Genomic DNA, 22,586 nt, shown 5'->3' with positions numbered 1-22,586 from the left:
CAAAAGGCATTACTTATCAGGTGCCAAATATTGTTAACACCTTTCTGCTGATTATAGTGGAAGTGATCTAGTCGCATCGCTCGCTCTCTGTGCAGAGGGGGTAAGAGACGGAGAGAAGTGAAAACAACAGGAAAACAACAGCCCACAAAATAGCTGAGCTAAAGACAGTCTTTTGCGCAACCCACACGCTGAGACACCCAGGCCTTCATCACACTGTGTCCAAATACACTGTGGCTTTAATAATACACTGACATCACCTGTGTGAGCAGATGATGCAATGTGTGAAATTTCTCCTGTTATCATCCACGCCCGAGGGCAATGAGGTCTGCGCACATTTACAAAAGTCCAGTGTAAGGTTACGTCTAGATTTAACACTTCAATCCAATATAAAAAGATCTCAGGACAAAAAGGGTTGACAACCTGGTGTCATAGTAGAACCTGATAAAGTTCCACTAAGAAAGCATTCCATGAAAAATATCTAATATCTAAATATATATTTAAAAAAAAACCAAACAGAAACCAATATGCTGATCTGAAGAACCCAATGCAATGCAATGCAACAAACCAATGTCCAACAAACCATAACTTTTAACATCATTACAAAACAAACAGCTCAAGATCAGCCTTTTCCTAATGGGGTGATCTTAAAATGCACTTTTAAAGTATACAGAGAATAAAATAGATATCTATTATGTTTTCTGTCAAAAGAAATGGTATTTTTATTCTGACAGAGTTGTTTTTGGCAAATGAATGTGTACAACTGTGGGTGATAAATTACAGTTCTTCTTTAAATAATATGCTTACCTCAAACCGAGTTTTTATTTAGAATTGCTTATACATAATATGACTTGACAAGCATGCACAGCAGCCTCAAAGGTATTTAGACACTTGCATGTATACTGTACACTTAATAATAATAATAATAATTAGACCCAACCGTTAACTTAAAACGAATAGTCCACCTTAAAAATGAAAATGTTGTCATTACTCCCCCTCATGTCTGTCCAAACCTGTTTCTTTCTTATGTTGAATACAAAAGAAGATATTTTGAAGAACCAAACAGTTGCTGGTCGCCATTGACTGCCATAGGGAAAGAAATACTATGGAAGTCAATGGGGATCATCAACTGTTTGATTACCAGCATTCTTCAAAATATCTTCTTTTATGTTCAGCATAAGAAAGAAACTCAAACAGGTTTGGAACGACATGAGGGTGAGTAAATGATGACAAAATTGTAATTTTTGGGTGAACTACTCCTGATGCATATTTGTTTGGAAATTTTAAATGACTCAGGTAATAAACTGAATGTTTTTTTTTAAATACACGATAATTAGGTTTCTATTTATCATCAATAAATGCAATTTGTTTCCATCTCATACATTTTTATTTTATACAACCTTTATCTCCCATATCAAAGAATACCTTTTTTTTCCCTCTAGAGACATATTTGAGTATTGCAAACAGCTCTCAATATTTTGACTAACTGTGCAAAAAAAATAAATAAAAAAAGCTGTTTAATTTTATGATTATTACACGAATAACACCGCATTTCTTGTGCGAATCAGATCCACACTGAATGCTGAGTTTGGATTTAGCTGTGAGTTCTGTCTGATATTATTGCTTGCTTGCAGAATCAAGTGGAGTGATGCCCAGGACGGCCCGTCAGTCACATGGACAGCCCCGCTATTGACAAAGCTGACAAATGAACAAGCCTCACAGAAATAAAAATCAGGTGTTTCTGCAAGGAGAACCATTTCACATGGATCGAAGGCCACAGATTCAGCAAAAGAGGGATTTGAGAGAGAGCGAGAATGAGGTGTGGGGAAGCGATGCAGTCCGGTGCGTGACTGCTCTCTCTTTGATTTCGCCTGATGAATGATGGATGATTGATTATTTGTGGAAATTCACAGATGGTCTTCGAGTTCAAGCTAACTGGGACGGTCGCCTGGATCCCAAATCTAATTTGTTTCCTAATCCCAGGATCATGAAACTGACCGCTGTTTACATGAAATAATGTGAATTTTAACTAACACTGACTCTCTCTGTCTTTTGTTATATCTAAATGTCTTTATTTATAGCTTTAAGTAGTTTGAAGCAACAACAGACTTACTTTTTCAGTAATGTGACTACATTTCAGCTAAGCAAACTCAAAATTAGATTAAAAAAATAATAAAATTCTCAAAAGATGTATTTCTATTCATACATCTATTGAGAATTAAATAAGTTAGCAGTAAATATTTCATAGGTTCTTCACACTAATTCATGTAAAATATAATGACATATCAATGTTATTTCAGTATCAGTGCAGTTTGGTTAATATTTTGAATTCGTTTTTATATATATATATTCCATTTTCATTTTCATTTTAGCAATTTTGTCACACATTTTAGTCATTTTTATTACCGTAGTTTTGTAAACGTCTGTATGGTTTTTATTCATTTTATTACAGTTTAAGTTTTAGATATTTTAATACATCAAGTTAACTAGATGAAAAAGAGAAACTTGACAACCAGCTGAAATAAAATAAAATAAAGGTTATTATATAAATAAGTTATTACATATTTATATATAATTTATTTTGGTTATTTTAATTCAAGTAACAAAAATGTATTTTTCTTGATTCTGAATGTAAGCCTGAATGGTTAAACATGGCTTTTCATGCATCTGTGCAAAGTTTTTGAGCCATTGCATGAACATCTGAGAGCTAAAATACCTGCCATGCTATTACAAATCGAGGGAAATTTATATTTATCTGCTTAAATTCAGGCAATTTCCATTATTCAGGATGCACAAGTTTTTTTTATGTGTACTCAGCTGTATAGACTGCTTTGTTTTAAGAGTTATTTCAGATTTTGGATTTACCCACCCCTGAATGTCACTTAAAATAAACCAGCTGTGTTTGGTCAGACAACCTTTCCTGTCTAAGCTGTTGGTTCTCTGCCCAAACAAGCTGCTATTTTGAAAAGACATTCAGAGAAAAATCAAGTTTGTGTTTGTAATGCTTTATCAAAAGCAATCATTTTTTCTGCATACATTTTGATAAAATATTGGGCTCTTCCATTATATGGACATCTGAGAACGTTCTACCAAGCTAGTGAAAATTTGGTGACATTTAAAATGAAAAGCACATTAAAAATCGCATTAAAGCACTTAGGAGCATTCGTAATAAAAAGAAAAAAGACGCCTGCTGGCACATTCCTTCATTAGCGGCCCATGTTGTTTGCCGCTGACCCCTGCATAGAAATGCTGATGCACTCAAAGGCCTATATTTAGACTTTATTAGCAATATTAAATTCCACCTCAGATGCTTTCACCATAACGTCTGGAAATAGTTCACAGCCACAATTAGCGTCATAGTCATATGCATAAAACAGATAAATAACCTTACACTGATTTCTCCAAAGGCAGGGCATAATTAACGAAGCAATCATTTAAAACGGGACAGAAATCATTATGAATTATGAATTATAAATGAGTCTTAATGAATAAATCAGTGCATTGAATATATGTGCACAGACCTTTTCTACTTTTGTTGATGATTTCTCGCAAAAATGCACTTTTAGAGGTACTTCATTCTGACATCCTGACAATGTAAAACCTAAGTAATAATTGGTGTGATAAATAATGCATTGCAAATGAGATCACTGCACTAAGCCAACTTACTTTTCCCCATGATGCCAAAGTGAAACAATAACAGAGCTGTGAACAATGATAGCTTGAGGGGAATGTTAAGCCATGAATGATATTTCTTTAAGTTACAGACTGAGCATTTGGACAGGTTTATCTTTTTTTCCATCACTATGACTGTTAATCTCACCTGAGGTGCAATCACTGTTTTCAAACTGACAAATTGTTCATAACTGTTCATAATCGCTCGCTATCTCGGGGTTAATCTTCTTTTTGAGCATTTTATGAAGGCAAACGAACTGATCTTCCATCCAGAAAAGTAAGACTCCAGTATCATGGTCAGTTACGCAGCAAGCCAAGCGCCACAAAATACAATCCAAAAATACACATAGCTGACCAACGTGCATTTGAATATCTAGACATGACCGCATGAAAATCCCCTTCTGCTGACACATTTATCAGACCGTACAGACGCCCGTGCAGCCACACCCCATCACTCTCTTGCCTTGTCTTGTCTCTGTTTCATTTGTGTCTTAACTCTTGAGCAACACACAGTTTTTGCACCTGGGTGTGAGGTTTCCAACAGCATCACTCCAAAATGTAGTCTTGACTCTTGAAATGTTAGTTGGGTTCGATGCACGTTAGTACAGCAAGTACACCTACATTGATTTTCTCAACTGATATGATATTTAATTTTTAACTAAACTTTAATTTACTTTTATGTCATTTTCAAATGCTGTAGTTGCACTTGTACTCGTGTCAGGGTGTGCAAGTAAGCGTTATCAAGACTCTCAGTTTCACCTGAGTAAATCAACTGTTTGTGCATGTGTTAGTGGAGAAACTGTTACCAAAGAAGAAATATATATTTAATTATATCAAATAGCCGCCTAGCATTTAAGGTATCCAACCATTTGGCAATAACATTGCAAACATGTCAGCGTGTGATTAAACTGCTAGCCTGCCACCTGCTGGGTGCGATCGGCATTGACAATACAGTACCATTTCTGTCCTGCAGTGCACCTTTGTGAAAATCAAGTCTTTAGCATTATCATCAGCATTAACACACATTCAAACAAGTCTGTGCTGAACGTCTAATTTTTCATTAACACGCAAATAAACATGATTCAGCAATCCTGATTTTAACTATTATAAGTGAACTGCGTATCAATATGGAGGTCCAAACCTGCAAAAATTTAAAATAAATAAATGCAGCAATAAAAAATAAATAAATGAAAGAATACAAAATAAAGCTCAAGTTAAAATAAATTTCAATTTAAAAATAAAAGTAATACAAATAAATAAATAAACTTAGGACTTAAATTATTGTATTTGGTTTATCAAGTCATTTATTTATTTATCATTTGTGCAGGTTCCTCTCAAAAGATGATCGTTTAAACCCTAAAAGCGATGGTTCAACCTAGTTGAACCTAATATATTTATTATGTCTATATAAATACACACACATACATGTATATTTAAGAAAAATATGTTATGTTTATATATTAAATATATTTATCTGTAATATAAATATATACATGTAAATACATGTAAATATTTGAAACATATATATTGTATGTGTTTGTATATTATATATACATACATAATAAATATACAAAGCACACACATATATATTATGTAAATAAAAACTTTTATTTTGGATGCGATTAATCACGATTAATCATTTGACAGCACTAGTTCAACCAAAAATGCATGTGCAGGAGACAGCAAAAAATATATTTTGAAGAATGTTGGTAACCAAACAGTTTTGGTTAACACTGAAATTCATTCTGTGGACAAAAAAAATTATATTTCTTTCTTAAAGTATCCTCTATGTTTCACAGAAGAAAGAATGTCATACAGGTTTGGAACGACAGTGATAAATGATTTTAGGTGAACTATCCCTTTAATGTTTCATTTCAGAAACCTTCATTAGACTAACTTTAATATATTTAGCTTAGCTAATTTACTTCTGCCTAATGCCTCGCATCAGTGACTATTCAAATGTTTTGTTTTTGCATGATGCATAGACTAGCAATAACAGCAGAGAAATGCAGCTGATTAACTATACTAAAGAGATGCATTACTAAGCAACAAATATCAAATGTTTCAAAATATTTTCATAAGCAGAGCTCTCTCTTACAAGGATCATTAAATAAGCAAAACAACAGACAAAGGATGCAAATATTCAATAAAATCAAGCCTTCAGATTTAGCACACAAAATGCCACTGAGGTAAACGTCACCTTCGTTTCCTAAACCGTCAGAGCAGTGTGAGATCAGATCCTTTCAATGCACCAGATGCAGCCATAATGCACCAGAAAGCCCACCACACACCAGCTATTAGTGGACAGGAGCCAATGTTTAGGAAGCCGTGCTTGCCAGCAGGCAAATTTGGCCACTCTTTTCAAGAGACACCTTGGGATTTTTACTGACCACAGCAACCTCGCTTTAATGTCTGATCTAAAGGACGTTGTCTTATTACAGTAAAAGTGTTTCCAATTCTGTACAGGGGCACAGAAACCCATGCAGATCACAGGATGAACACCCCCTGCTGGCCTCACTAACACCTCAACCAGAAACAACAACAGTAGCTTTAAGGGGAAACCAGGCAAAAACAACAGGGTGAACGGTACAATCAATGTAAATTAACAGGGTTTAAGAAATAGCGTATCATTTTTCCCACACACACAGACTGAAGTTCTGCATAAGCACCCAAAACATACTTATGGATTCTGTCCAGTATTGTTTCAATTCACTACTCACAATCCAACTTCCTACGTCTGTGTCCATGTCCAATCGGATACAGATGGTGCGGGCAGGACCTGAAGGGTGAAGATTGTTTATTTTACTTTGTACTACACTTCAGTGGTTTGTTCTTTATTATCCATTTTATATAAAACATTTCTCAAGAATACTCTAACTGTGTACAATGTTACTATTGCCTATTGTGTTACATAATGATAAAGTTGTAAAACATGACTGAATGTGCCAAACTAACCTATAGTCACTGTGGTATCAAGTGCATTGCCTGCCAGACAACCAACAGTTCAAATGTATGAATTTTATCGCATTATATAAAATATCAAACTCAAGGCATCTTTACACAGCCAAGTTAAGGCGGCTCTGTGTCTGCTTCAAATTCAGTGTAAAGATGCAATGATGCATTAAAAGCCAGACTAAATTATTTCTGTTTAAACCCACCTTAGTATTAAAGTATACAGTTGGTGTGTAAATGCATTTTTGCCACCTCTAAGCAGCACTGTCTATTTAAAGACACCTAAATGCCACATTAGAAGCGCTTCTGTGCCACCTTTGCGGTGTCAATTCTTAGAAATAGCACTTTTCTTAACAATTTGTCAAATTACATTTAACAAACTTGTCGCAAGGTGATTTTTAGTGATGTTTGACCAAAAGGAGTATTACAAGTATACAACAAATATATCTAAAGGTGTTTTACACAGACAAATTAAGGTGGCTCTGTGCCTGCTCAAAATTCACTAAAAAGAAGCAATGCTGCATAAAATCCAGACTTAAATTATACCTGTTCCGACACAACTCAGCCCCTAGTATTGAAGTATACTGCTGTGTAAATGCATTAATGCCACATCTGAGCAGCATTAAACAGCCTGTACAATGACACCAAAATGCCACTTCAGAAGTGGTTCTGTGCCACCTTTGCAGTGTAAATTTGGCATAATTGTGCTATAATTGTTTTATTTATTTCTAAAATGTTTTGCTTAAAATGTGTTTGTGCTACATTTCATTAAAATAAAGGCAACTAGCTTTGATATTCTGCGAATATAGTGCAAATATATTGATATATTTTATGTGCTGCTTAATTAAGTGTCCCAAAACTTTTTGGGCCACTGTATGCCTTCTGTAAATCTATATAATAACGTGCTACTTATTTTTTTTCTTATTATCTTCATTCAAAACAAGGAATATCCTGTTAATGTCGACATTAACCTAACAGTTATTGCTTGTAAAGGTTTCTCATTTGTAAGACGCTACAGATAAAAGCGTCTTCTAAACGACTAAATATAAAGGTTAAATACAAACAATCCTAGTTAGGAAACAAAGTTTAAGAAAGACTCCCATATAATAATAATGGTTTTAGATGTCATTATCAAACTTCATGACACTGTTTTAAACTACGATACCGGTGAATCCATGAAGGTTGTTCTTTCCTCAGCGCCAGACTGCTGTTTACCACATGTCAGCCCCAGCTGGCCCCTGTTCTCGCGATATTGGATGCATTACTGTTAGCAAAATCATCACTCTCGCGAGATGTCACCCAGTCGTCCGCCATCGCTGTAGAGACAGAGGGAGAGAGTAAGCTACAGGGACTCAAACCTGGGGGGGAAAGAGGGCGAGATTTGTCCGTGTTTCCCCTCAACACACCCACCCTAACATCTGTTAATGGCATCACTCCCTAACCCAAACATGTCCAACCTTAAACCCGGCACCAAGAAGGATACCAAGATGCGGATCCGCGCCTTTCCCGTGAGTATCAGCCGAGATGAGCGCGCCTCAGGCGGTCGCGGCTAGAACTCAAGAGCCGGGGATCGGGCAGAGCAGCAGGCCAAAGCGGGTTTAGATGTTTTGAGGCTGATTTTGAGAGATTTGCAGAGACTACGGTGTAGAAAAAGCGTGTAATCATGATAATAATAGCGCCAAGGTTTTAAAGGTGTTGATATGTCTCCGTTATTAGAAAGATGAGTGATTTGAAGTGTTGAAACAGCCAGTGTAGAAAGTGTTCAAAACTCAACGATTCTTAGACAGAGTCTTTATGTTTTTGACCATAAAGCTGTAAATATGTACAGCATTGTAGATCCTGCAGAGACCGCGGAGTCTTTCCTTTTGATCTGCTTGTTTTCTTTCAGTGTTTTGGTCTGATTTTGGGTCTTGTGTTGTCAGTCTGGCCCGTTGGCTCATATTGTTGATGTTGTGTTTTTGTTGTAACTGATTGTTGTCTGTGGTGTTGATGGTTAATTTTGTTATTGTCATTGGTGTTGTGTATATTGCCAAACTGATTGCATAGGTTGTGTTGTCTGGTGAATTTAGTTTCTTGTCATTGGTTGGTGTTGTGTATTTTGTTGACACTCAGGCTGATTTTGTGTAGATCGGTGGTTTTCAGTCTTTTAGATGCCAGGACCCCCAAATATGATCATCTTTGTGTGAAGCACCCCTTTCTAAAATTTGAAAAACAGCTATATATTTTCATGTATAAAGACAATTTATGTTGTGGAAAATGAATATTGTTTGGAAAGTATTTCGTTTCTGGTGTTTTCTGAGTATTTGCTGATAGATGTGTTATTTATTTACAAATTGTTTATGATTTATTTATGTGAATGTAATTTTTTTATGTAAATCTTATTTATTTATTTATTTTAATTGTTTTTATCATTTATTTTAGTCGATTTTCTTTTTTAACATTTTTCTCCAAACCTGTATTATGTAAATGTCATTTTTTATGATTAATGTAAATTTAATTTATTTATTTTAATAACACTTTTTTTGATCAGTTTATGTATCTTTTATTTATTTTTTAATTTTTCTCTAAAACTTTTAGTAATTATATATGTAAATATAATTGTTTATTAAAATGTCTAATTTTTATTTATTTTTAATTATATTTTTTTAATTATTAATTTTATTAATTTTATTTATTTATTTTTAACTTTTTTTTTTTTTTCTAAAGCTTTTTACGAACCCCAGCACTCTCTTGTTGTCCCTGTTGTTCCCCGGACCCCATTTTGAAAACCTCTGGTATAGTCAGTTGTCAGGTGTCATGGGTGCTGGTTAGTGTTGTGTAGATTATCACACTGATGATTGATGTCCTCAGCAACTGTGTTTTTGTCTTTCACTGTCACTGCAGCACATTTTGCATCAGTATGACGTGCATCTCTCTGCAACATTCTGCAATTTTCTGTTCTTTTATTAGCTCTACTCAGAACAAATTATGTGCATTGCAGGACTGTCGGTGTGTTGATGATGCTCTGATGGAATGAACTAGGTCAGAATAACTTGATAATATGCAGAGAAGTGAAAATGTTTCCATGCGGTTATTTTCTGTTAGTGCATTAGAAATATTCTTCTCTTGAGATCTAGAAACCCCCTGACACCTGTCAGCATGTCCGCAGGACTAAGTAAATGACGTTTTGGTTCAGATAAGTGGTAATAAGATAAGATATCGCTCTCTTCAGAAACTACATTTACTTGGACATGTCTCGCCCTGTCAGAGGAATCCATTAGAAATCTCACAGCTGCCTTAACAACTTTGTCATATTGCCCTCTCAATAAGTGGCCTGTGTTCTCATATGATGTACACCCCACATGCTCTCTTGAAACATGAACATAGACCGTCATAGACACATTTTTCAGAATCAGGAGTGTAAAGAAGCTTGGTGTTTGCTGTCATTTTCAAAACCTTTTAGTGCACAAGCTAACCAGTTATGATTCTTCTGATTGTTCTTGCTTTGTTCTACCTCCCAAAACTCAGCGTAAAATTGAGTCCTGTTGGTGCAGATAGTCCTCTGTGATTTTGTGTTCTGGATGAGTTTTTTCACTTGTTGACCTGACATTCAATCCCATTGGGTCACTGTTCCAGGATTCATCATTTTATAGAAATGTTCAAAATTGTTTTATAGTTTATATACACTGCTATTCTGCCATTTTTTAAAAAGACATTATTACTTTTATTAAGCAAGGATGCAATAAATTGATCAAAAGTGACATTTATAATGTTACAAAAGATTCATTTCAAATAAATGAATCAAATTAGATCTATTTCAAATAAATGCTGTTTTGTTTTGCTGTTTAAATCTTGAAAAAAAATGTATTATTGTTTCCACAAAAATATTAAGTAGCACAACTGATAATAATAAGAAATATTTCTTGAGCACCAAATCAGCAGCATATTATAATGATTTATTATTAGTTAGAATAGTTTTGTGTGTGTGTGTATATATATATATATATATATATATATATATATATATATATATTTATTATTCATAAATATTACTGTTTTTACTGTATTTTTGTTCACAAAATCCAGCCTTGGTGAGCAGAAGAGACTTCTTTTAAAAACATTGAAAAATCATATCAAGTCAACCTTGAAGTTTTGAGCATTAATGAAAGTTTAACTTCTAATGTAAGTCTTCTAACTCGTTTCTTAACTGAAGTTGCAGACTTAAAAGAATAGAAGTGGTTTTAATGTTCCTGTAGCTTAAACAGTTGAGCAAACATGTTCAATTCACACTGAATGCATGAGCTGATTAAATGTACACTGTGTGAATGCGTCTGGCAAATTGATAAATGTTAAATGTGCTAATATCAGGGTTAGCGGTTAAGGGTAAATAAAGGTATGTCTTGCTGTTCAAAGACAGTCTCTCTGGACTTTCTTCATCAGTGCCTTTGCATGGACATGACCTGAGCCTACAGAAACCCAGTTTGAAACCTACTTACTTGCTTGACACACATGCACACATTTTGCTTCAGGGATTCCTGTTCATGGAAAAACTGGTTCCTCTTTGTGTTAGCTTAACTTCAAAAGTGCAACGGTCTTCTCCAGGATCCAGTGATTGCCAAACCAAGTGTGATTCAGGTAGCCTTTCAGCAAAATGTTGTGAGAAGTGGACGTTTACATTCACACCCATACCGATTTTACCCATCAAAATGGCTTTAATCCACAGACTAGACTGCACAGGTATATGAGTCTCAAGACCTGTCTGTCTTAAGGCTTAGCAGCCAGAGAGAGACAGACAGGTGAGTGCGAGGCGTTCTCTGTGTCTGAATCTACAATGTGTGTTCGTTTATCACAGGAGCTGTGTTACTAACACTGTGACAAGCATTATAATTAACATTAGCTGTGCTGAAGTGTTGTTTTGACAACATGAATAATTAGTTTAAAGTATTAGTTTAAACTGTATCTGTTTAAAAATCTAATTCACACATATGATTAGCCATCAGACCTGTTCTTTGTGAGATTAGCTCTGCTGAGTCACTTGAAGCTTATCAAGAGCTCTGGAGTTGGGCTGTAGGTTTGGTCGTAAAGGAAGATTGATTTTGTTGGCCCAGTATCTGCCAAGGGTTGAGCATATGAGCGAGTGACCTGCAGTCCTGTTGGCACATTAAATGCACATTAGAACGTTGTAAGTAAGTTGTTTTACTTTTAACGAGCCCGGAACCCAGCCTACAGTTTCCTGTGCTGAATAAAGTCAATAAGGCCTTTTCTTTTGTAATTGCAAGGTTGTGATGTGTGCAGAGGGCAAAGTGAGTCTCAGGGTCTAAAAACTTGAGGTGATATACAATACAGTTCAAAAGGTTGAGGTCAGTAAGATTTTTTTTTCAGTAGATTTGCATTAAATTGCCCGAAAGTGACAGTAATGAAATGTATGGTTTTACAAAAGATAAATGCTGTTCTTTCTATTCATCAAAAATACCTGAAAAAATGTACCAAGGTTTCCACAAATATTTTGCAGCCCAACTGTTTTCATCATTGATTAAAAAATAATAACAGCAAATCAACATATTAGAATCATATCTGAAGGATTATATGACACTGAATACTGGAGTAATGACGCTGAAAATTCATCCATTACAGAAATGACATTTACATTTCAAAATATATTCACATACAGATTTTTTTTATTATAATAATATTTCACAGTGTAACTGTTTTTACTGAATTTGTTGATCAAATAAATGCAGACTGACCATAATCAGAAACATTAAAAAATCTTACCAAAACTCAAACTTTTGAATGATAGTGTACAGTGTATATTATTTAATTTTATGACTAAAACGTACTTGCCAATACTATAAAAGGTTTTATAAGTAAAGTAAAGTGCCATTACATCTAGTTCATTAATGTTATGCCAACTTTATAAATCTATGCTGTGTTTTGGCAAATGTTTACACACATTTTGCAAGTTAAAACCAGACATCAAAATATTATAAAGTGTAAATTTAAATCATAACATGTACATTTAAATGATAAAGCAACATTATAATATTTAAGTGTAATACTATGATAGATTTACAGTTAGTTTTTAGTACTTTTGCAACCTTCCTATCAGAAAGAGTATGTAGCTTTAACTGAAAAATATAAACTGTTTAAATTAAATCTTAGTCCAATTAGAATGATACTGATAATTAAAAAAAAAAAAATATTGGTCAATGCTGATAAGGCACATCTCTCCTAAAACATTTTGTATCTAATTGTCATAAGCATTTCTATGTTTTATTAATTTGGTGATTTGTGTGTTTTTGTAGATGACCATGGATGAGAAGTATGTGAATAACATCTGGGATCTTCTGAAGAATGCCATCCAGGAGATCCAGCGGAAGAACAACAGTGGGCTGAGCTTCGAGGAGCTCTACAGGAATGCCTACACCATGGTGCTGCACAAACATGGGGAGAAGCTCTACACGGGCCTCAGAGAGGTGGTCACCGAACACCTCATCAACAAAGTATGAGCTCCTGTCTCTTTCCTGTAAGGCTTTAGAGAAAACATACGAGGTCCTAGAGATCTGCATTCAACTTTTGAGTGTTAAAGTGTGTCAGAGACTTTAGCAGGGAGTTAAATGTAGTTTAATAAGCAGTGAGTCACAAGAGACTGTGCGTTACAAAGATTTCACCTCGGCTTACTGCTTAAAAGATCTGCTTAATGAATTTGATGGTGTGTGATTTGAATTTAAATTGAACAGATTGATTTGAGAAGATCTGAAGGACACTGTCTCACATCTTCACTGCATATATATTTATATATAGCTTAATGAAGACCCTGGGGTTTTATCTCTGGCGCTGGCTGTTAATGATGTCAGTTCTGGAGATGAAGCAGATGGCGGAAACCTGCCTGTCCCAGTGGAGTTGTTCACGGGGTGATGTCATTGTACACTCAGGTGGATGAAACCCATGTGCTTGAGCTGCTCTCACAACAGCTTTCATTTTTTCCCCTGTCTTCAGGTACGAGAAGACGTGCTTCACTCGTTAAATAACAATTTCCTGCAGACGCTAAACCAAGCGTGGAATGATCATCAGACTGCCATGGTCATGATTAGAGACATTTTGATGTACATGGTAAGTTGTTTAGACATTCTTTGGTGGGATGTAACTATTATAAACATTGAATTGTAACTTTGTGTTAAAGTTAAACATTATTTTAAATATAACATTTTTCAAAGATAGTCCTGTTATTTTATGCTTTGAAGAACCGTGGATTAGTAATATTTTGCTCGATGCGCCCTCTTGTGGCCTCAGGAGAGAAGCCTTTTTCCCCCTAACTGAAATTATGCCTTTTAAATTCGAATATAATTATATTTAAGTACAAAATTTGAATTTAGTTTTTCAGCCATTTTGACAGCCCTAATGTGGCATCAGTGGTTCAACCGTAATGTTATAAAGCTACGAGAATACTTTTTGTGCGCAAAGAAAACAAAAATAACGACTTTATTCAACGTACGCTGTTTACATATCCACATACATACGTTGCTTACGTATGTGATACTCTCCAAAATGGCGCTATAGGGTGACGCCGAGGAGACGATTTGTCAAATAAAGTCAATATTTTTGTTTTCTTTGCACACAAAGTATTCTCGTAGCTTTATAACATTACGGTTGAACCACTGATGCCACATGGATTATTTTAACGATCTCCTTGCTATGTTTCTGAGCCTTGATCGTTTAAGGATCCTTGCTGTCTATGTCTGAGCACTCTCAGAATGCATCAAAAGTATCTTAATTTGTGTTTCGAAGATGAATGAAGGTCTTACAGATTTAGAATGACATGAGGATGAGTAATTAATGACAGAATTTTCATTTTTGGGTGAACTATCCCTTTAATGTTTTTAGTGGGTTCAGGGGGGAACTCATGGATTACTTTTGGCTTTCATGGCTTTAATGATCCTTAACATTTACTGACCTGACCATAGAACGCTGCAGTAATGCTATATTTTTGTAGGCCAGAGCAGAAGTTAGCATCATTCTTGCTCTCTTGACAAAAACCCAATAGGATTTTTCCATTGGCTTTTAGATTAGGCTATAAATGAAGTACACCACAGTCACATGACTTCAATGTCACCATCACTAAAAAATCACAAGGGAGTATTACTAATGTATTTTATGTCTTAGAATAAAATGTGAAAATATACAAACTTGACCTTATTTCAGACATTTAACCAAAAAAAAAAAAAAAGAGAGAGAGAGAAAATCCAATAAATAATAGTTATGATAGAACCTTTTTTCAGTTTTTTTTTTTTGAGTCAGTGTCATAAAAAGTGCCATATCATGAAAATGTATTTGGAAATGAAGGAATTGGGACACAACAAAGCCTGGATCTGAATCTGCATTAACATTTTTTCTTTCTTTGTCTATCTAGGACCGTGTGTATGTTCAACAGAATAATGTGGAGAACGTCTACAATCTGGGCTTGATCATCTTCAGAGATCAGGTTGTGCGATATGGCTGCATCAGAGATCATCTCAGACAAACTCTACTGGACATGATCGCTCGAGAGCGCAGGGGAGAGGTGGTCGACAGGTGTGTGTGTTCTGACATTCCATCTCTCTTCAGAGTGTTTTAGTTAAGGAATGAAAGCTAGTAGCTGTAAGTGTATTGACATATATACTGTTGTAGAGGAATGGATTTTTATCTTGTTTGTGCTGTCGTGTTTTATGGCAGAGGGGCCATCAGGAATGCCTGTCAGATGCTGATGGTTTTGGGGTTAGAAGGTCGGTCCGTCTATGAGGAGGATTTTGAAATCCCATTTTTAGACATGTCTGCTGAGTTCTTCCAGGTGGGAGCTGCTTTATCTCTGTTTGCTTATCATTTTGGATAAAACAAAAGATTTCCAGATCTACCAAGACTTTTTTTTCCAGTAAAAAAAGGCTAAGAAGAACAAATTCACTACTTGTCTGAATTTTTTTTTTTGCTCTTTTATGTTTGACTGGCTGTGTTGACCAGTGTGTTATTTATAATGTCTCTGTTTTTGTGTTTGTGTTTGTGTGTGTGTGTGTCTGTGCAGATGGAAAGTCAGAAGTTCCTAGCGGAAAACAGTGCCAGTGTCTACATCAAGAAAGTGGAGGCTCGGATAAACGAGGAGATTGAAAGAGTGATGCATTGCCTGGATAAATCGACAGAGGAGCCCATTGTGAAGGTGGTGGAGAGAGAGCTCATCTCCAAACACATGAAGACCATCGTAGAGATGGAGAATTCGGGACTGGTCCACATGCTCAAGAATGGAAAGACAGAAGGTGAGCAGCTGTTTATGTTTTGATCTGTCATCTTTCTCTAAGGGTGTATTCACACCGGGAAGGTCCGCTAGTTCACTTGCTTTGGTCTGAACCAAATACAATGTTGATTTGTTTTTGTTTTTGTTTTATTTGTTTGGTGCGGTTCGCTTTCACACTGCCCTTTTTGCAAGTGAACCAGAAATTGTAAACAAAACTACATGTGTGCTAAGGTCATCCATTCATTGGACAGAAATTCTCAAGCAGATAAAACAGGAAGTGCAAAAACAGGCTAATCACGGAGATCTTTCGTAGTGCAATTTTTATTCTTTTACTGATTTGGTGTTATCAGATACTAACGCAATATGAAGAAACTTATGAGCATCATATGAGACAATGTCATACGATGTTGTAATTACGATTTGCCGAAAATAAAATCTGTAGATATGAAATACTTAAAGCATATCACAATGTTAGTTTAAACATTTAACCTATATAAATGTGCACTATTAGGTGCATATCCAATCGTTTGTGCGGAGAGTGGAAGCTGAAGCACGCTTCAGGACATCAGTGGAAACAAATTAAATTAGCCGTCATTTTTGCTCCTAGAGGTAAGAATAATACATCCTTCGGAACTGGAAAGGGTCTATTTTTATTTGTGTGTACTCACAATATCAACAAAATGTTGTGTTTTTGTAAAATTAAGAAAACAAACAGGATGTGCTTGCCGCCTCAGTCTTGAGCAGATGAAATGAACCGAAAATCAGCTAACATTTTCCTTACACACATGATGAATCTATAGAAAGCTTTAAACGACTACAAAAAGAAATAATTCAAATCCAAAACAAAAACTCTTTTATTATGTAATCTAAGATGCATTTCTTTCTAAAGGCGCGTCCAATGATGAGATGATGAGTCAGGATCATCAATTTCATCCTTTTGCGACACTGACTCAGAAAACACTAGTTTATTAATAAATAATTCAAATATCTCCTTACTATTTCCCCCCAACATGGTAACTTTTGCGGCAAGCTTTAGCCTATTTAGCACGCTCACGTCATGTTGGTGTGCGCCATGGTCATGAAAATGGTCGCCGTGGTCATTTGCATGCATTTTTAAGCATTGTGGTTTAAAAACAAGTGATTGAAACGCAAAAAAAACAGCTCTACATGTGCAAGCTGTCTGTTTCTGAGCATGATTTCTGTAATTGGGTCGGATCATATTCACACCTTAAAGGAACCGTGCCAGAGTTCGTTTGGAAGCGGACTGAGACCACCTCTCCAGCTGGGTCTCGGTACGGTTGTTTGGTCCGCACCCGAGTGCGATTGCTGTATTCACACCTGCCCAAAAGATCCACACCAAGAGGGGAAACGAACTTGAGTTTGATTCAATCGAACCAAACAAGACAGGTGTGAATACACCCTAAGTGTCAGGAATTAGGATTTCTGTTTTCCTCTCTTGCTTTGTATTTCATTCAGTTTCTCTCATCTTTTCTCACATTCTCTGTCAGACCTGGCGTGCATGTATAAGCTGTTTGGTCGAGTTCCTAACGGATTGAAGACGATGTGTGAGTGCATGAGCTGGTACCTCAGAGAGCAGGGTAAAGCTTTGGTGTCGGAGGAAGGAGAGGGCAAGAACCCAGTTGACTACATTCAGGTACACATTCACCAACACGAGGATTAGAAGTAAAAGAAGGAACAGCACAGACAATTAATTCAAAACAATAGGACTGGCTGAGTCAGATCCTGAATAAACAAAGGAACAAATCTGCTAAGGTTTAGGAGTTCAGACTTGTAAAAATGTGTAAATACAGCAACCTCAACAAGCTGTAGGTTTGTCAGAAGTATTAAGGATGCTCTTTTTCTTGTGAATCATTTAGGGTTTGTTGGACTTGAAGTCGCGCTTCGACCGGTTCCTGCAGGAGTCCTTCAACAACGATAGGCTCTTCAAACAGACTATCGCTGGAGACTTTGAGTATTTCCTCAACCTCAACTCCAGATCACCCGAGTACCTCTCGCTCTTCATTGACGACAAACTCAAGAAAGGAGTAAAGGGGGTAAGAGATTAGCCTTAGACCATCTTTAGCTCGTAAGATGAAATCTCTGCCTACAAATTTGGTCAATTCTGTCTTCAGTATTGCCACGAAAAAACACTATTGTGCTCCATGGACATTTCTGTCCAGTGAAAGTGAAAAGATTGTTATGCATATGAGTTGTTATATAATTTAGATATGGATTAATGGATGAATGAACACCCACATAAACAAACAACACTTAACTAAAACTATTAAAAATCATTTTTATGCATTGAAATAAAATATAAATATTTGATTAAAAATATAGACTTAAAGAACTTAAATGAATATGGAAAACGTTGCCTTGTTAACTAACTGAAATAAAGTAAGTTCATGCTGAAGTTCTAAAATTACTGAAATAAAAAATAAAGCTAAAAATAAATATTTTTTATATTTTTTATAAAATAAGTTTTCCTGTAGCTTAAATAGTAGAGCATGGCGCTAGCAACGCCAAGATCATGGGTTCGATTCCCAGGGAAAGCAAGAGCTGATAAAATGTAAAAACTGTAACTTGAATGCAATGTAAGTCGCTTTGGATAAAAGCGTCTGCTAAATGCATAAATGTAAATATTTGCAAAAATAAAATGACAAAAGCACACAACAAAATTCTTAGTTTTTAGACTAAAAAAAATGAAAACTAAAAATTATAATTATTTGAATAAAATTATACGATAAACCTTTACAATAACATTCCATTTGTTAACATTAGTTAACATAAACTAACAATAAAAAAAATACTTCTGCATATCTACTAATGCATTATATTTTTTAAAAATCAAAGGTTGTCTTTTTAATATTAATTAAATGGACCTGAGCTAACATGAATTAACAATAAACAGTTTAACTAATGTTAACAAAGATGAATAAATACTATAACAAATGTTGATCATTGTTAGTTAATGTTAGCTAATGTGTTAACTAATGCTAACTAATGGGACCTTATTGTAAAGTGTTACAATAAATGCTATAATAGTATAGATAATAATACTGAAAGTTATTTATTTCTGATCTCTTAATTGTGTTTGCATTCAGCTGACAGAACAGGAGGTGGAGTCCATCCTAGATAAGGCCATGGTGCTGTTCAGGTTCATGCAGGAGAAGGATGTGTTTGAGCGTTACTACAAACAGCACCTGGCCAGAAGACTCTTAACCAATAAGAGCGTTTCAGATGACTCCGAGAAAAATATGATCTCCAAACTAAAGGTGAACATCATATCCTTCATTACTCTCATTCATTGTATGCCTCTATGTGTCTAATGTGATGTTCTTCCTCTCTCTCTCTCTCTCTCTGTCAGACGGAGTGCGGTTGTCAGTTCACCTCTAAACTGGAGGGCATGTTTAGGGACATGAGCATCTCTAATACCACTATGGATGAATTCCGCCACCACCTGCAGACATCACAGGTGCAGACGCACACGCACACACACACACACACACACACTAGCTAACTATAACTACTGTACCCTAAGAGCTTATTTACACCAAGTCCACATTTACAAAAAAATTGCATTGAAATGATGCATCCATTTGAGTTCTTTCACACCAAATGCAAAACTGTGTGGTTTGTCTTGATGTTGCAGGTGTCACTCTGTGGAGTTGATCTCACAGTGAGAGTTCTGACCACAGGTTACTGGCCCACACAGTCAGCCACGCCAAAATGCAACATCCCGCCCTCCCCACGCCACGCCTTCGAGGTCTTCAGAAGGTGCCACTCAATGAAAATGAGCTTGTTAAATGAACAGGCTTTGTTTTCTTTTCAGTTAAACAGTATTTAGGAGAAGCCGATAATCTTAGCTTGACATACTATAATCCCTTATGAAATGTGTCTGTATGTCAGATGTGTCTTCGCTTGTAGCTTGGTTTCATGCGAGTTATACTCTGCAGGTTTTATTTGGCTAAGCACAGCGGCAGGCAACTCACACTCCAGCACCACATGGGTTCTGCAGACCTCAACGCCACCTTCTACGGAGCCATCAAGAAGGTACAGATACGCATAGAAAATAAATCAAATTGAATCATTTATTATATAATATGATAACAAAATATATATTTTACAGATATTGCATTTCATGACACTTGCACTTTTAATACCAAACAACAAAATATTATAACTACTGTAATATTGTAAATGTATAATAAAATATGAAATGTATGTATTTTATATATACTTAAATATTTAAAATACAATCATGTGTAAAGATAAAGATAATGATAGAAATTGCAAGAATCAACAATATGCTCCACCCACAGAGTTGAATATCATTGGTCCTCATAACCACATATTAAACATCAAACATGTTCTGATTGCTTGTGATTTTGTTGCTTTACACAGCATTTTTGTTTTGCATTGTGGACTAAACAACTTGTCATTGAACTCTTTCTCACTTGTTGGTTGTTTGTAATAAATGGTTATAATTATTTATTAAATAAATGAATCTCTCTTTCTCCCTCTCTAGGAGGATGGCTCTGATGTTGGTGTCGGCGGGGCTTTGCTAACAGGCTCAAACACACGGAAGCACATTCTGCAGGTGTCCACCTTCCAGATGACCATTCTCATGCTCTTCAACAACAGAGATAAGTGTACCTTTGAGGTAAAGCCTCCTATCCACCTCTTCCTGATCTAAACGCCAATCAGTTTCATCTCACCGATGTCAACCCTTCTTCAACCCTTTAGGAGATCCAGCAGGAGACAGACATCCCCGAGCGCGAGCTGGTCCGGGCCCTGCAGTCTCTAGCCTGCGGGAAGCCCACCCAGAGAGTTCTCACGAAAGAGCCCAAGAGTAAAGAGATCGAGAGCGGCCATGTGTTTACAGTCAACGACCAGTTTACCTCCAAACTGCACAGAGTCAAAATACAAACAGGTATTGTGCTGCCACGAGAGGGCGCTGTTGATTCAGAATGAAAGGACGAAATGGCAGGAATGTCTGAAATAAATCAGTTTAACATTGGTCAACTTTATGCTAGTTTACTCCTAAAAGCACAAATAATAATGTATATTTTTAACCCATACATGCATTAAAATAGATCAAATACACAAATGACTCATCTCAGGGATTTGTCTGATTAAATAAGTGAGTGAGAATGTTGTTCCCCTCAATAAAATCACAGCCTGCCTTTTTATTTTATAATAGCAAGTAGCAAATCACGTTAGTGTCATCTTTTGTGCTGAACATTATTTCAATATTTGTAAACTATTATAGCATTTATTATTATAAGTTGATTTTGATTTTTCATATTCTCATTTTAATATTAGTTAAAATTTTTTGTAATATGTTTAAAATATTTAAATATATATTTTTTATATTTCTATGTAGCTTTTAAATATTATAAACGCTAAATAGAAATATTTAGCTTTTCAAATATTATAACTTTTTTTTTTTGTATTTAGCTTTAATTTATTTTTATTTAGGTTTTAGTAATTTTATGTTTTAGAATTTTTAACTTCAGCTTATTTTATTTCAGTTAGTTGCCAAGGTAACATTTCTCATTTTTATTTAAAGATGTCTTAAGTTTAAGTTGTGTCTAATATTTATATTTAATTTTATTCCAGCTTTACTTCAATTAATGAAAATTAGTTTTAGTTAACAATGACTACACTTTTGGCTCTGTTAATCCTACTTCATGCCCCAACTTCCTTTTTCAATAGGAAATATTGATATCTGAAGTGATCTACATGTAGACGTTTTTAAATTTAGAAAAGCGTTTTACAAACTCTTTGAATCCGTCTCCTGCAGTTGCTGCTAAGCAAGGCGAGTCAGACCCGGAGCGCAAGGAGACGCGGCAGAAAGTAGACGATGACAGGAAACATGAAATCGAGGCTGCCATTGTACGCATCATGAAGTCCAGGAAGAAGATGCAGCACAACGTACTGGTAGCAGAGGTGAGTGTGTGTTCTTTGCGTGATGTTTGTTTCAAAAATCTGCAGATTTCTAACGATCCGTTTGGTTGTGTCCCATCAGGTGACCCAGCAGCTGAGGGCGCGGTTCCTGCCGAGCCCTGTGGTCATTAAAAAGCGCATAGAAGGACTTATAGAAAGAGAATATTTGGCCCGGACGCCGGAGGATCGTAAAGTCTACACGTACGTCGCGTAGTGGATCACATGACTGCACAAGGAGACGAGCGAGCGACACAAAGACAGAAAAAATAAAAAAGATTCTGGACTGCTTTTCGCATGGACTGGGAAGTTCCTTTTAAACAAAAGATGAACTCTGGGTAACGGACTTCATTTAAAAGAAAAGCAAACCGAGAAATCATAAACCATACAATCGGGAAAATAATCAGGAAGCAAACTAAGAAATCCATAATTGTGTTGTAGATTATTTTTAATTAGATCACTCCCACTCTTACGAGAATCTCAGCTATGAATGGATCCAGCTTCAGTCTCTTCACCGTTTTACCCTCGTAGAGATCAAAATGAAAAGAATCCCTTGGGAAAATGTGAATGCACTGCACATGTTGTTGTTTTTTTTTCAATACTGTATAAAAAGGCAGAATTATTAAAAACCCTAACAAAACAGCCAAAACGTGGCTACGGAAATAAAGACAAAAAAATTCAATAAAAAAAACGTTGATATTGAACCGTTTGCCGCTTTCTTGCAGAAGCCGTTGCGGTAACGTCCAGACACAGAGAGGCGGAACGCGTCAATGTAATT

General features: G+C 35.7%; 2 protein-coding genes across 11 annotated transcripts in view; one reads left to right on the top strand and one right to left on the bottom strand.

The window, feature by feature from the left end:
• The window catches only part of mbnl1 (muscleblind-like splicing regulator 1), a 69,054-nt gene extending 61,194 nt beyond the window's left edge, over window positions 1-7,860 (bottom strand). For all 10 annotated transcript variants that reach the window (XM_058758702.1, XM_058758743.1, XM_058758757.1 and 7 more), the window contains exons 1-2: window positions 7,787-7,860; window positions 6,390-6,448 (exon numbers count right to left, since the gene is read on the bottom strand). The gene's annotated coding sequence lies outside the window, so the exon portion shown is untranslated. The remainder of the gene's footprint in view (window positions 1-6,389; window positions 6,449-7,786) is intronic.
• Window positions 7,861-7,899: 39 nt separating this feature from the next.
• cul3a (cullin 3a) lies at window positions 7,900-22,512 on the top strand. The gene is made up of 16 exons (XM_058758598.1): window positions 7,900-8,129; window positions 12,906-13,103; window positions 13,600-13,713; window positions 15,011-15,171; window positions 15,313-15,427; window positions 15,656-15,884; window positions 17,371-17,516; window positions 17,740-17,916; window positions 18,967-19,137; window positions 19,230-19,337; window positions 19,515-19,639; window positions 19,819-19,915; window positions 20,391-20,525; window positions 20,609-20,795; window positions 21,669-21,814; window positions 21,894-22,512. Exons 1-16 carry the CDS (start codon window positions 8,046-8,048, stop codon window positions 22,023-22,025), a joined length of 2,325 nt encoding a protein of 774 aa, XP_058614581.1. The 5' UTR covers window positions 7,900-8,045; the 3' UTR covers window positions 22,026-22,512.
• Window positions 22,513-22,586: the final 74 nt, after the last annotated feature.

The sequence above is a fragment of the Onychostoma macrolepis genome, chromosome 02 (genome assembly GCF_012432095.1).
Source record: "Onychostoma macrolepis isolate SWU-2019 chromosome 02, ASM1243209v1, whole genome shotgun sequence".
NCBI lineage: Eukaryota > Metazoa > Chordata > Actinopteri > Cypriniformes > Cyprinidae > Onychostoma > Onychostoma macrolepis.
Note: the sequence above shows the minus strand (reverse complement) of the source record. Positions and strands in the feature narration are given on the sequence as shown.